General features: G+C 26.5%; 2 protein-coding genes across 2 annotated transcripts; one reads left to right on the forward strand and one right to left on the reverse strand.

Annotated features, from left to right (window-relative positions):
• Positions 1–1069: 1069 nt before the first annotated feature.
• LOC109799589 (cytochrome P450 71D10) lies at positions 1070–6660 on the forward strand. The gene is made up of 2 exons (XM_020360173.3): positions 1070–2025; positions 5840–6660. Exons 1-2 carry the CDS (start codon positions 1150–1152, stop codon positions 6464–6466), a joined length of 1503 nt encoding a protein of 500 aa, XP_020215762.1. The 5' UTR covers positions 1070–1149; the 3' UTR covers positions 6467–6660.
• Positions 6661–8145: 1485 nt separating this feature from the next.
• LOC109799361 (protein ECERIFERUM 26) lies at positions 8146–13318 on the reverse strand. Its single transcript, XM_020359894.3, has 2 exons — positions 12799–13318; positions 8146–9127 (listed from the first exon to the last, which is right to left on the reverse strand). Exons 1-2 carry the CDS (start codon positions 13222–13224, stop codon positions 8243–8245), a joined length of 1311 nt encoding a protein of 436 aa, XP_020215483.1. The 5' UTR covers positions 13225–13318; the 3' UTR covers positions 8146–8242.
• Between the last annotated feature and the right edge of the window lie 1413 nt (positions 13319–14731).

A 14731-nucleotide genomic window follows, 5' to 3' on the forward strand; every position in this document is an offset into this window, starting at 1 on the left:
TGTAACACTATACGTCTTGGTTTTCTATATGGTTGAATTTACAAAATTCACATTTAATATAAAGTTATTGAATGATGTAATACTTAATAAAAGTTACACCGGTATTATTATAACCTTCCTCATATAAAAATAATATACATATATTATCAATAATATAAATAAATAAATAAATTTATAAAAAATTATCAATATTTTTTTATCACCTCACTTAAATGTCTTACGTACCTTATTCACACAAAATTAAGAAATCCCAAGCAAATAGAAATCCTATCATTCACATCTATTGTACATCATTGTATATAAATGTGCATGAACCATTACTTTAATAAAAAAATAATTTTTTCTATTATCTCTTTGTGGTATTGTATATATATGTACCGTCACCTCATGTATAATGTGTATTTTTTTAGTTTGTTACCATAGCTTTTTAATTTGTTAAAATAGAAGTCAGTTATTCATAATATGTCAAATAAGATAAAGAAATATTTTTTTAAAAAAATTTGGATAAGAATAAGATTATCTTTTTTCATTAAATGTTTACAACTTGTGAACAAAGTGATCCTCTAACAAAAAAAATATTCATTTTTCCGTCCTTTTTAAGACATTGTATATATTTATTCTAAAATCTAAATTTTAATAATATTTAGTAAATTATTTTTTATTACACAAATTTAAAAAATAACTCACAATAACATTTAAAAATAGATTTATGGACTTTTTTAAAAATCATGTTTATTGACCTGATTAATGTCATTAATATAAAATAAATTTTTAAATAAGTTAATAGGTTATACCAGTTTTTGAAAAAGAATACGTTATTCCATTAAAATGTTTAAGATAAATAATAACTTAAACTTAAACTTTAATACTGTTAAACATATTCAATTTATATATTCAAAACTTGACATGACGTGACCTATTTTCATCCTTATCATCCATGTTATCCAATTTTACTTGTAATATTATGATTGACATGATCGAAATTTTTACAAATATCAAATATGAATTCTTTATTAAATAAGTAATTTTCACAATATATAAACACAAAGCAGGTGACCATTAGGCCAACTTAGTAGGCTACAAAACTTATTTATAAAGAAGCATAACTTACAATTCCGTTCACGCATATCCAACATTCCATTTCTCATCATGGACTTTTTTATTCCCTCCTCTCTTCTTTTCATCATTTTCTTCATTTTCTCATTGTTGAACACTCTTAATGGTTCAAACTCCAAGTCCCTCAAAATCCTACCACCGGGACCATGGAAACTGCCTCTTCTAGGCAATATTCACCAATTTGTAGGGCCACTTCGCCACCAAACTCTGAGAAACTTAGCTAACCAACATGGTCCCTTGATGCTCCTACAACTAGGTGAAAAGCCACACATTATAGTCTCTTCAGCAGACATTGCCGAAAAAGTTATGAAAACTCATGATGTCATCTTTGCTAACAGGCCTCATATTCTTGCTTCCAAATTCTTTCTCTATGAGAACAGTGATATAGCTTTCTCTTCCTATGGAAAAACTTGGAGGCAACTGAAGAAAATATGCATTTCACAGCTGCTAAATGCAAAGCACGTTCAATCATTGAGGCACATAAGAGAAGATGAGGTGTCAAAACTAGTTGAAAACATTCATGCAAATGAAGGATCAGTTATCAATCTTAGCAGGGAAATTGAGATCATGACAAATGCTATAATTGTTAAGGCAGTGAATGGTAAAAGGTGTGAGGACCAAGCAACTTTGCTATCAACGATGGAGAAAATGTTAGAGCTGTTGGGAGGTTTCTCGATCGCTGATTTCTACCCTTCAATCAAAGTGCTTCCTTTGCTTACAGGAATGAAAAATAAACTTGAAAGGGCACAGAGAGAAAATGATAAGATCCTAGAGAATATGGTTAAGGATCACATGGAAAATAATAAGAACAGCAAGAATGAGGATTTTATTGATATTCTTCTCAAAACTCAGAAGAAAGATGACTTGGAAATTCCATTGACTCACAACAATATCAAAGCAATTATTTGGGTTAGTATGCAATTTTCTTTCAAATCTCTCTCATTAAATTTTTTTTTTAGCAATTCCATTGATAGTATGTAATTATTAAAAAAATTTAATTTAACAATTTAATCATTAATATAAAACATAAGTTATTAATAGAATAATAGTATGGATAGATTTATTTTTAAAATTAAAGAGTATTATCATAAGTTATGTATTTTATGAAAATCTTTTTATGCCTATATTTTTTTTTTATCATATTGTTTGTTAAATTAATTATTACTATTTTATCTTTTTAAGATTTACTTTGATTTTTTATTTTGTAAATTTTATTTAGTGCTTCATCTTTTAATAGAAAATATTTAATTAGTCAATTCATTATTTTCTTATTGAACACATTCGAACCAAATACGGCTTTATACATAGTAAAAGTCAGATAAAAAAATTTAATCGCACCAGCAACTTGAAAATATGATAATAGTTTTTTTTATTTATAAATTGGGCTTAATAAATTTTAAATTTTAAAATTTAATCTCTCTGAATTTATTTTCATCACGTTTAACATGTTTATGACCTCTTTTTTAACATTAATTGAGTTTAATAAATTTTAGGGATATAAGTGGATTGAGTTGAGTCAGGTTTGGATAAACTCGTAATTCGACTCAACCAAAATTTAAAGGGTTAGGTTGTACTGAATTTGTGTAATTTAAAAAAAATATATATATCAATCCAACCCAACCCAATCACAAACTGGTTAAATTGGGTTAGGTTAATTGAGTTAACATAATTAAATTTATTTATTTATTATAAAATTTAAATATTTTAAAAGATATATATAAATCATTTGATACATTGTTCCAAATATAATGTTACCAATCTATAAAACAAACAATGATATAAATAACATTCTAAAATAAATTTATTAACTTGTTACATTATTATCAATTCAAAAAACTAACATTAATTAATACAAAATAAAATTAAATAATATATATCATATTGTTACAATGTTATCAACTTAAAATACAAAACTCGATATTAAGTAAGAGTAATAGTGATTATTATTATTATTATTATTATTATTATTATTATTATTATTATTATTATTATTATTATTATTATTATTATTATTATTATTATTATTATTATTATTATTATTATTATTATTATTATTATTATTATTATTATTATTATTATCAAGTTGAGTCAGGTAACAGGTTGAAAACACAAAATTCAATGTCCAACTCAAATAAATTTGTTTTTTTTCACGCAAATTATAAGATCTGTTTGAATAAAATTAACAGAAAATATTTATCTAATAAAATAAGAAAAGTCTATGCGACTATGCCCCAATCTGGTCCACCTCACTGTCACGTGGTAATTTCATTTCTTGGCAAATATCAGACTCGTTCTTAAATTTGTTGAATTTCATTTCTTTTCTTTGCTTCTTTCGTGAGGTGAGGTCATTTTTTTTTTACAGTTTCTTTTTTTTTTTTTTAAGCGTCACGTTGTTTTTATATCAACGTCGTGTGTTTTTAGCAACGATTAATTACTTTTTTTTATTTCATTATAAATTGTCACCATACACTATAAGATGATTAATTGAGTTGCAATATAAATAAAAAATTTCACTAAAAATTAATTTTTTTTAAATAAATATTTATTTTACATTAATTTACAAATGATATAAAATAATTATAAACTCAAGTATTTAAGTTTTATTTACACCAAATATTCGTATAAATTTTAGTTTATTAACCTTCATCATATCTTTATAAGATTAAAACTCTTATAGGTATGTTTTTTTTTTTTTTTTATAGTGATAAAGACTATTTTGTAACCTTTATAAAATTAAGTGTTGCTAAAATCTGATATTATATTAAAGTATAAAGCTAAAATAGTAAAAAAGAGAACATATACATATTTCACTTCACGAGTTATTAATTTAAAGAATCCTTCAAAATTTTCTTATTATCTTGAAGTATTTTTAAATAAAGAAAAAGGAAAATTTTCACCGGTGTCCTACCTTGACTTCTTTATTAAGTTTGGAGCTTTTTTTTTTATTCTCTTTTTTTATTATTTAAATAAGATATTGCTCTAACACGCATAAAAAAAAATGGTATTTACAATTTTTTATCCATTTGAATTTTTTATATACAATTTTTTAAAAGATCCATTTTTATAATCTTATTAAATTTAAGTTTTTTTCAACCGTTTAAACATTGACCCTCATATCGATTGTTCAGATAGTTTTAATTTTAACTTTTTAATATAATTTCTATTCTTTTAATATTGTTCTCTATTCTTTATGAACAACTGTTCCCGTCATTTTTACGTGTTAAGATATTGAATTCTGAACACCAAAACCCGAATGAGTTATTGAGCCTTGGTTTAAAATAAAAATAAAAATAAAAGATTATTAATTTAAGTAATTCATTATTTTTATTTTTTAATAAAAAATTAAAATTCATTTTTTGTTTAAACATAAGGTCGCAACAAAAAATATCATTTTAATTAATTTTTTAGTCTTGATAAATCAAATCTTATAGTGTGTAGACTACTAGGGTTAGTTTAGTGGTTGGGTAAGAAAGAATTGAAGTAATTAAAAATATGAGGACCTAAGTTCAATTTTCATTGTCATTATTTTTATAATTTTTTCTGTCTTTTAAAAAAAAAACTTATAAAGTGTTTGATTCAGTATTAATAAGATGATTTTTCACGTCAAATCAAAAATAAATAATTTTAATTTTTACATTTGAGACAAAATTGATATGAAAAAACTTATAAAGTGTTTGATTCAGTATTAATAAGATGATTTTTCACGTCAAATCAAAAATAAATAGTTTTAACTTTCACATTTGAGACAAAATTGATATGAAAATATATTATAAAATACTAAAAAAAATATATTATAAAATGTTAAAACAAACACACACTCATATACATAAGAATGGATGAAGTACTCCCTCCGTTTTTTTTCATAGTCGTTTACTCCCTCCGTTTTTTTTCATAGTCGTTTGAGGTTTTGCACGAGACTTAAGGAAATCATTGATATTTTAGTTTTCAAAAATACTTATTACTTACTTTCCTATTTTACCCTTTATTATTTTTTGCATTTTTTAGACTGTTGAACTACTCCATTAAATGGTTGTTCCTTTTTTTGTTTTTTTATAGTATTTTTGTTGAGAACATATTGCTTTTATAAATGCACATTAATTTTATATGAGTAGTTGGGGAAAAATTAGGTAGACATTAAAAATAAATACACACATTGTTCAGGAAACATGTATTAATTATCAAGGGTAAAAATGGAAGAAAAAAATTAATAACTCATTGATTTTAGTAATATGACAATGAAAAAAAAACAACAAACTCTGACAAAATGACTATAAAAAAAAACGGAGGGATTAACTGTTTAAGGTTTTGCACGAGAATTAAAGAAATCATTGATATTTTAGTTTTCAAAAATATTTATTACTTACTTTCCTATTTTACCTTTTTTTTTTTGCATTTTTTAGATTGTTGAACTACTTCATTAAATAATTGTCCCTTTTTTTATTTTTTTATAGTATTTTGTTGGGAACATATTGCTCTTATAAATGCACATTAACTTTATATGAGTAGTTAGAGAAAAATTAGGTAGACATTAAAAATAAATACACATATTGTTCAGGAAACATGTATTAATTATCAAGGGTAAAAATGGAAGAAAAAATTAATAACTCATTGATTTTAGTAATATGACAATGAAAAAAAAAACAACAAACTCTGACAAAACGACTATGAAAAAAAAACGGAGGGAGTATGTTGTAAATTAAATTTGACGGTTAATTAATTTCAGGACATGTTTGTTGGGGGAACTGCTGCACCAACAGCAGTGGCAGTATGGGCAATGTCAGAACTGATGAAAAACCCGAACGTGATGGAGAAGACACAAGCCGAGGTAAGAAACGTTTTTAATGTAAAACACTACGTAGATGAAACCGACCTTGGACAGTGCGAATACTTAAAATCAGTGATAAAAGAAACCATGAGGCTACACCCTCCTGAAGCACTTCTAGTCCCAAGAGAAAACCGTGAGTCATGTGCCATCAATGGATTCGAAATCCCCGCAAAGAGCAAAGTCATTATCAATGCATGGGCCATTGGGAGGGATCCTAAGTATTGGCACCATGCAGAGAGGTTTTCACCTGAGAGATTCATTGGTAAAAGTTTTGATTTCAGTGGCACAAGTTTTGAGTACATACCCTTTGGTGCTGGACGTAGAATATGTCCAGGGGCTACATTTTCCGTGACCATCATCATGCTTTTACTGGCCAATTTGCTTTATCATTTTGATTGGAAAATGCCGAATGGGACAAAACACCATGAGCTGGACATGTCTGAGTCTTTTGGCCTCACAGTTAAGAAAGCTTCTGATCTTTGCTTGGTTCCCACTCCTTATCAACTCTGTCCGCACATGTGGTAGTAAATTCAAGACAGGTCTTGTTATACTTTTAGTAGCAGTACTGTATTTTATTTTATTAGTTAAAAATCGTCAGTATCATTCATTAAATATGAGTGGAGGTTATGGAATTTAGGATTGTTATTAAGAGTTTAATACTCATATCCTAATATGTTAAGTATCTTTATATTATTAATCAATTAGATATTAGTTAAAAATCGTGAGTATCATTCATTTGCACTATAAGAGCTTGTTCTTCAAAAATGTCATTAGACATAATAGACCGGTTTGATTTTCTAATGAGTTTGGACTTAAAATTTTAAAAAAATGCATGTAAAATTCACAAGTTTTGTGACTTTAGTGCTTCAAGAATGATTATGAATTTGGTGTAACCTTTTTAAGAAAATTGGGCTTTCCATACAAATAGACAGCTTGAACATACTAGGAAAGTTACATGCCTTCCTCAATTGTAGTAGATTTTTTAGTGTCATTATCATTAAATTTTCTCGTGTACTTCTTAAAAGTCTTTCTAAACATTCCATTATAATTTTTTTAAAAAAAAAAGATAAATAATAATTTTCTTAAGCAAAGATATTCCATCGTAATGTTTTGGTCAATTTAAACATAACCATCTACATTATCACCGAACAATTCATATGTTAATATATGAATAGTAGTTGTACATTTTTGGAAGTTAAAAAGACTCGTTCTAATAATTGCATCTGCCCACATTTGAAATTAAGCATCATATAATGACAAATACTCCATTATTGAAGGTGATAGATTTCAATTTTTGTACTCCAATCATGCAGAAAAAAAAAAGGATGGGTGTCCTATTGAATTATGATATATTATTTTGTCGTGCACCATCAATTAGTATTTCATATTTGTTGAATATATTTTTTTTTATAAATTATAAGTGCTTTAAAAAAAATGATTGAAATTTTTTTCAATAGAAATATTCTTAAAAACGTTTTTTTAGTTTGTATTCAAATAGATCAAAGACTAATATTTTGTATATAAATATTATCTAACATAGTGTTTGATTGTAGGAGAATAGAATGGAGGAAAGTAAAATCTCTCCCATCTAATTTCAAGTCCTCTTCAATATTGGGGGATTTAGAGGAGAGGGAAAGTGAGGGGTTTTAAATTATTTATAGTATCATGTTTAAGATATTTTAATTTATGTTTTTAAATTCATTATAATTTATAAGGATATAAGGCTAAATTAATTTTTAAAATCTTTTTTCTCTTTTTGTGAATCAAACTAGAAAATAATTATGGTTCTTTTGAACAAAAAGATCCTAAACGTTTTTCTCTTAATAAAATATGTAATTAATAAATTTGATTTTAGATTAGATAAGTGCTAGTTCAAATTACGAGAATCGATTTTGTTTTGTAACATTAGTTCTAACAAAGGCAAAAGTAGTAACTAACGGATAGTTTGGTCTAATAAAAAATAAAGATCAAAATAATTATTATGAGAAATATTCTCCTTATATAATATAAATAATTTATGATAAATGTAATAAGTTGATTTTAAGGTGTTTGATTTGATATATTAATTTGTTTAAAGCAATTAGGTCACTATTTTTTTTTTTTTGGAAAGAAAATAAGTTATTTAATAACAACGCATGAAGAACAATGAGACCATGCCACACCAAGGTTAACGTGAGGCACGACTCTAAAGCAACAAACAAAGGTACTACAGGCTAATTTTCCGCCATGTTAATAACAACCAAACAAACAAAATAAAAAGAAATTTGTTCTTTGACAAATATTCAATAATCTCATTAAAAATTAATTGCCCTCAAGCAGAAGACCATTCAGCTTGAGCTGAGATTTAACCTTCACCATTTCATCCTCGGCCAAAATCATGGTCACAAACTTGCCATCAACACCATTATTCTTGGTAGAACCTTTTGGCCAAGGATACACCAAAACAGCACCTTCATCACCAACCCCTTGAAGGGTGTAGTAAACAAATGTTGGTTTGTGTCCCTTCAATTGCAAGCCATACACATTGGTTTCTTCCAAGTCTAGAAATGTCAAATTGGCACCATACACAAAAAAGTCACTCACACCTTCATCTCTTTCAATTTCTTCCTCAATTTGCTTCCTCTCATCCACACCTTGATCCGCAAGCATGCTAGCCAACACACTCAAATTTGTGTCAACAATGCAACATTCACTTCCAGCCTCAACCTTGCATATCATTTGGTTATTACCAATGATGTCATTGGCCCTATTGTTCGGGTCGGGTCGACACACGGTCACAATTTTCGGTTCGGATCCTGGCCGAGCCCGGGCCACGCAACTCCAAATCATGGCACATAGGGACTCAAAAGGAGGGGTTTGGGCAAGACTTGGACCCCAAATTTGTGCTTGCAAGTAGTTCATTTGGGAGCTAGTGAGGTGGAAGGAGAATGTGTCCATTTTGTTGTTGTTGGCTGGGATCCAATGATCACTCACCGGGTCGATCCGCTTCGCTGAAACTGGATCCTTTTCGGGTCCGGGTTGTCCGGATGTTGGGACAGGTCTTGGGATGTTATCAAGCTTTTTAGGGCCCAAATTGTTCATTACTTGGCCCCAAGAGTTCATGAATTCTGAAGCTGAAAGTGGGTCCCCCAACACATGGGCCCAGCTAAGGCCCAATGAAATACCTCCGCACTTGAATTTAGTGACCTGCAAAAGCAAATTCTCATGATTTTTATTTTTATTCAGAAGTATTTGTTGTCCTCTTTCTCTGCATTTATTTTTTGAAAATAAAAATAAATAAATTTTCAAAATTACTAGGATAGTATTAGAATCGAGGAAGACATTAATGTTTTTTGAAATTTAAATAATTTTTAAAATTATAAATTAAAATAAAATATCTAAGAATTTTTATAAAATAAGTGTATATATATATAATTTGAGTATAATATTAAAATATAAAGTAAAATAAAAAGTATATCATAAATTCAAAAGATGAAATATCCCCTTGTACTTGTTAAGCATTAAAACATAGAAACAATAATAATTTTTCCGTATTCTTTGTTCTGTATAAATATGTAACTAGCATTCTTAACTAGTAGGAAAAGAAAGCACTAAATCCAGCGAAACATTTTTTTTTTCTTTTTAGTTAAATGATAAGTATTTTTTTTCATAGTGTACAATTATTTTTATGGATAGTTAATTAAGGATAAAATTGGAAAAAAAATTGTAAACATCAAAAGGTAATATATATCTCTTTTATTATTAATATAAAAAGTATACATCATTAGACAGTTATAACATTTGAGTCAACAAAGAAAGAAGAGATAACATTAATATATAAATTTTATGAAAAAAGTTAACATCTAAGTTTTCTCTTTCACGAGCATTAATGATATAGGGAGAGAAACAGATGGAGCGAAAGTGAAAGGAACCACGGATCATGATCGACCTTATCTCTTCTCTTATTAAGAATGGTCTTCCATTATCCATACCATATATACTGCGTATAGGATCTTAAAAAAATAAGATAGTAGTGAATCCATGGTGACTCATTCATTCAACTATGGCAGATTTTCTTTTTCTACATATATTTTGTTTCTAGGGCAATCATGATTTAGGGTATGGTATGGTACTAAACAGGCCGATCTTAAAAAAAATCCTAGATAAAAAGATTTGATTTATAATTATTTAAATATTACTTATGATTATAGTTTTTAAATGTAAAACACAGATAAATAAATATGCAATTGGTAAAAAATGACTATGAGTAATTCTTAGAGATTATTATAAATTGTAAAAAAAAAAAAAAAAAGTTGATTAATATAGATGATACATCATAAAGAAGTTTATGGTTGAGATTCATGATTGATTTTGATGTTTCAACAGAATAAAATAGATTATAATTTAAAAATTTTAAAATTTAAAAAGTTAGAAATAAAGAAAAATGGACAAAATTAAAAACAATCCTTATTATTTTACATTAATACTTACAAAAATTCACATCAGAAATGAAAAATAAGTCCATAATATATCATATTTTTTTATTTACACTTCATATCATAGATTTATTTATTTATTTTATAATTATGAGTATATTTTTTTGACTAGTAAAAAATAATAATTATTAATTAATTATTTACAATTAATTTATCTTCTTTAATTCATATTTTTATGTAATTTAATTATGTAAATTTTTATTTTTATACTATATTGATTAAATAACATTTTTTGGGATTCCTCCAACTATGAGACCTCGACTTATCATCCACCAACTTGTACTTAGGACTATCACTATTACTAAATATAAATACATCTCTTAAATATAAATTAAAATTGTCGTATACTCGTAAAAGTATATAATACGTTATTATATATATGCGTATATGAATGCGATGTAAGATGTGCAAATCCAATTACGTAATATGTGATGTAACCAGAAAAAGATCGAAGGCACTAAATCCAACAGTTGTATAAAAGGACTTTTTTCATATATATATATATATATATATAAGATAATGTAAACCCTAAATCCTAAACTTTAAATTCTAAAAATTTTACACTGATAACCAATTATATTTTTTAGTAGTATTATGTCAATTGCTTATTTAATAAAATAATAATAAAATAAATAATTTTAAAAGATATGGTTGGTTTTACATTGACAGTATAGAGTTAATCATTTATACACTGTCAGGGTAAAACTTTTTACACCGACAACCAATTATATATTTTAATTGTGTCATATCATTATTAAAAGTAAATGTGTTTATAGTAACATGACACAATTAAAAGATATAATTAATTATTAGTGTAAAAAAATTTTACACGATAATTGTATAGGTAATTAACTCTATATAAATATATAAACTAACTTAAGCTAAAAGGAAAACTCAACGAATTTTTCTGTGAGCAAACACAAACAGTTAATTAATTCAATGCCTTAATACAAAGATCGAGTAGCTACTAGCTAGGGTTTCGACCCACTACACTGTACAGTTGTACAATCGTGTCTGATTCTTTTATCAGAAAATGAGGCATTCAATTTTAAATTTATTCAGTGAGAGAATCAGACTAGAGTTTCTTCAATGCCTTAATGCAAAGAGTAATACATAAATTTTTTAAAAAATCTTTCTGTAGCTTTTTCTTTTATCATTAATGTTCTTCTGCTGGTGAACTGGATGCATTTATCTACGTTGACCGGGATTTTGACTTGTATTCGTTCTTTTATTACTGGCTAACTCTTATTCGGTGAAACTTCACTGTCACATTATTTTTTCAGTTTCTGAGTGTCCATTCCAGTGCAAATATGTAATAGAAATTTTCTTATCTGAAAAAAAAAATTTAATAACTACGCACGATGTAAAGTCAATCAATCAGAAATTATTATTTATATAATTTTTTAAATAACTATTATAAAAATTAACAAATTTGTTATGCATATAATAATTTGTGATAGGATAATAATGTAATTTGATACTATGTAGCCTATATTTTCTTTAAGTATATTTAGATGAAAAATTTTAAAAATTTAAAAAAATTAAAATTTTTAAGATTTAAATTACTTTGATTTCAATTTTTATCGTTCTTTAAATGTTTTGTTTGTACAAGTCAATCTACATTTGTTAAATTTTATATTTTTAATTTGAACAAGACAATTTTATTTTCACCACGAATATTGATTTTAAACACACACACACACATATATATATATATATATTAAAATTTTAAGATTAAATTTTATAAAATTAAATATTAACTAATTTTAAATGTTAATAACTTTAAAATTAATATTAAATAATTTTAATAATTTAAGGATAATTTTGAATATTCAATAATAATAAAAATTATTGTTACTTTTTATGTCAACTTTGAAAGAGAAGAGTGAGAGGTAGGAGAAAAAAAGAGGGAAGAATTTCAAAATTTTACTTTTTTAAAAAAATTTAAAATTATATAATTCTAAAAAAATTCAAAAATACTTAAATTTTAAATTTTTGTAAATTTTTCTTTCAAACAAAACATATGATCTCAAAACATTTAAAATTCTTTAAATAAATAAATTACTCCATTAAAATCTCCATTCAAACACACTAACAAAAAATTGAAAAATAAAAATGATTAATACGTATATAACATGTGATGTATAATATATAAATTAAGAGTGATAATGTTACACGTATAGTAAAAGTTGTACTGTAACTTATTCAACATCACTTGTATACTTATATCTCTATCACTTCATTTATTTATTATGGAGAAAAATGCTTATTAATGATGAAGAGATAGACATAAAAATAATTTTGTAGAGTTTTTTGTTGTATATGATTAACATTATATATCGATAAACTTAACATGTGTATGGAGAAAATGAAGCATGATACCTGCAATAAAACAGGAGGAGAAAAAGAAAGGTCAGGTCCAATGACTTGGTGAGAGACCAAGAACTTGTACAAGGGCCAATCCTGAGTGGCTAGCCATTGATGAAGGGTCTTGTTGCAGTTGGCTTCAATGAACCTTGCTCCACAATCATTGCACTTGATGAAGGGTCTACCGGATTCCGATCGGCGGAAGCGGCCACAGGTGATGAAGTAAGGGTTGAACAAAGTGAACATGGCATCCTTGATCTTCATTATGGTTAGGTCTTGTGCAGCCTCACTATCAAAGAAGTAAACCACTCTAAGGTAGTGAAGCTTCATGGCCAAGTCCAACCCACCCGGGCTGTGGAACACGTCCGACCCGGTGGCCCGCCCCGGCCCAACTGAGGATAGCCTCACATCATACACTTCAATCTCCTCCTCTAACACCATTTTCCTTTGATCCTATTCCTACCTAGCTAGGGTTCACAAAGAGAACACAAAAGAGGGGAATAAGGGTTTTCGTTGTTGTACCAAAGTAGGGTTTGCTAGTAAGGACCTTATATAGAGACTGAAAAAAAGTGTAGTTATGACTTCTATGTGCGGGACGCTGTATAGCTAGTTGGAGATTTAATGGAAACTTATTGTGTGTCTCATTCCCATTGGTTCCTACCAAATAAACAGTTAGAAATTCGCATTTCTATTTAAACTATATTGTTCAATTATTGAATATTAATAAATGTCTTGAACAAATTATGAATTTAAAAATGGAATTATTTATTATAAATATTATTAATATAATTTATCGTGATTTTAATATGCTTTGTAACTTATTTAATAATAAAAAAGTCTTCTTGATTTTATAACTAGTATCGTGGCAAGATCTTTAAAGTATTTTATTCTTTAAGTTACTGTTTGTATTTTTTTTAAAAATACTAAAGGGGATTTTGTAATGAAAAGACGGGTCTAATAATACACTAATAATAAAATTTATATATGTAAGTTAAAATATAAGAACTTTAAATGATTTTTTTCGATAAATATATCTTCCGAAGAAAATTAACAATTCTTAAGTTAATTCTTTTAAGCTTTAACAAGTTATAAGTTAATTTGATTATTTTTAAAGAGTTTTTAATTAAAAAATATATTTGTGACATTTATATAAAGTATAAATGGTAACTCTTCCTTTTGAGGAAGGGCCATTGGTGAAGGAAGAGTTAATGGGCAAATGTGGGTGGGAGCTATTTTGTTTGTCTCAGTTTTTGAAAGAGCATCTTTGTGGGGCGTTTAACTATTCTTGTACTTAATAAACAAATTATAAACTTTTTTTAAGTAAATACTTATATCTTAATTTAAAATGTTATATTAATTAACCTTAAGAATGAAATATGACTTGAACTTTTCACCGGCATTTTTTTTTTCTTTTTTGGCCTTAGCAGTTAGCACAATTTTTTAGAATTTTAGTACACTTCTACTAATTCTTGTTGTGAGGTCGCATTTTTGGTGCATCGCAATTTGATGTTAATTGAGACTGCATGCTTAATCGTAGCAGCATGGAGTGCAACTTCATCTAATTATTCTTTAAAGGTGATTTTTAATCCACGAGGAATCCAATTATTTTAAGAATAAATTTTATTTTTTATAAACTTATTTTATTCGATAATTTATGTCTTATATCAAATTTTAATAATTTAATTGCTAAATTAAAATTTTAATATATAGATCAAGTTTATAATTTTTAAAAAAAATTTAAAAATTATATGATATTTCATTATATAAATTTAAATTAATGTATTAAGAACTCTTAATTTGATTATCAGATTATTAAAATTTAACATAGAACATACAATATTGAGTGGAGTAAGCTTACTTAAACTTACTTTTAATTAGAGTAAGTGGATTCCTTCATAATTTATTAAGGTTGAGTTAAACTCAAATTCACTTTCTTAGTATGGTATTA

The sequence above is a fragment of the Cajanus cajan genome, chromosome 2 (genome assembly GCF_000230855.2).
Source record: "Cajanus cajan strain Asha chromosome 2, NIPB_CcT2T_4, whole genome shotgun sequence".
Taxonomy (NCBI): Eukaryota; Viridiplantae; Streptophyta; class Magnoliopsida; order Fabales; family Fabaceae; genus Cajanus; species Cajanus cajan.

What these genes read in the sequence shown, in the direction of transcription:
- LOC109799589 (XM_020360173.3), top strand. Translation starts at nt 1,150, where the DNA reads ATGGACTTTTTTATTCCCTCCTCTCTTCTTTTCATCATTTTCTTCATT. An exon ending in ATATCAAAGCAATTATTTGG is followed by an intron (nt 2,026 to 5,839) that starts GTTAGTATGCAA and finishes AATTAATTTCAG; the next exon opens with GACATGTTTGTTGGGGGAAC.
- LOC109799361 (XM_020359894.3), bottom strand. Translation starts at nt 13,224, where the DNA reads ATGGTGTTAGAGGAGGAGATTGAAGTGTATGATGTGAGGCTATCCTCA. An exon ending in CTCCTCCTGTTTTATTGCAG is followed by an intron (nt 9,128 to 12,798) that starts GTATCATGCTTC and finishes TTGCTTTTGCAG; the next exon opens with GTCACTAAATTCAAGTGCGG.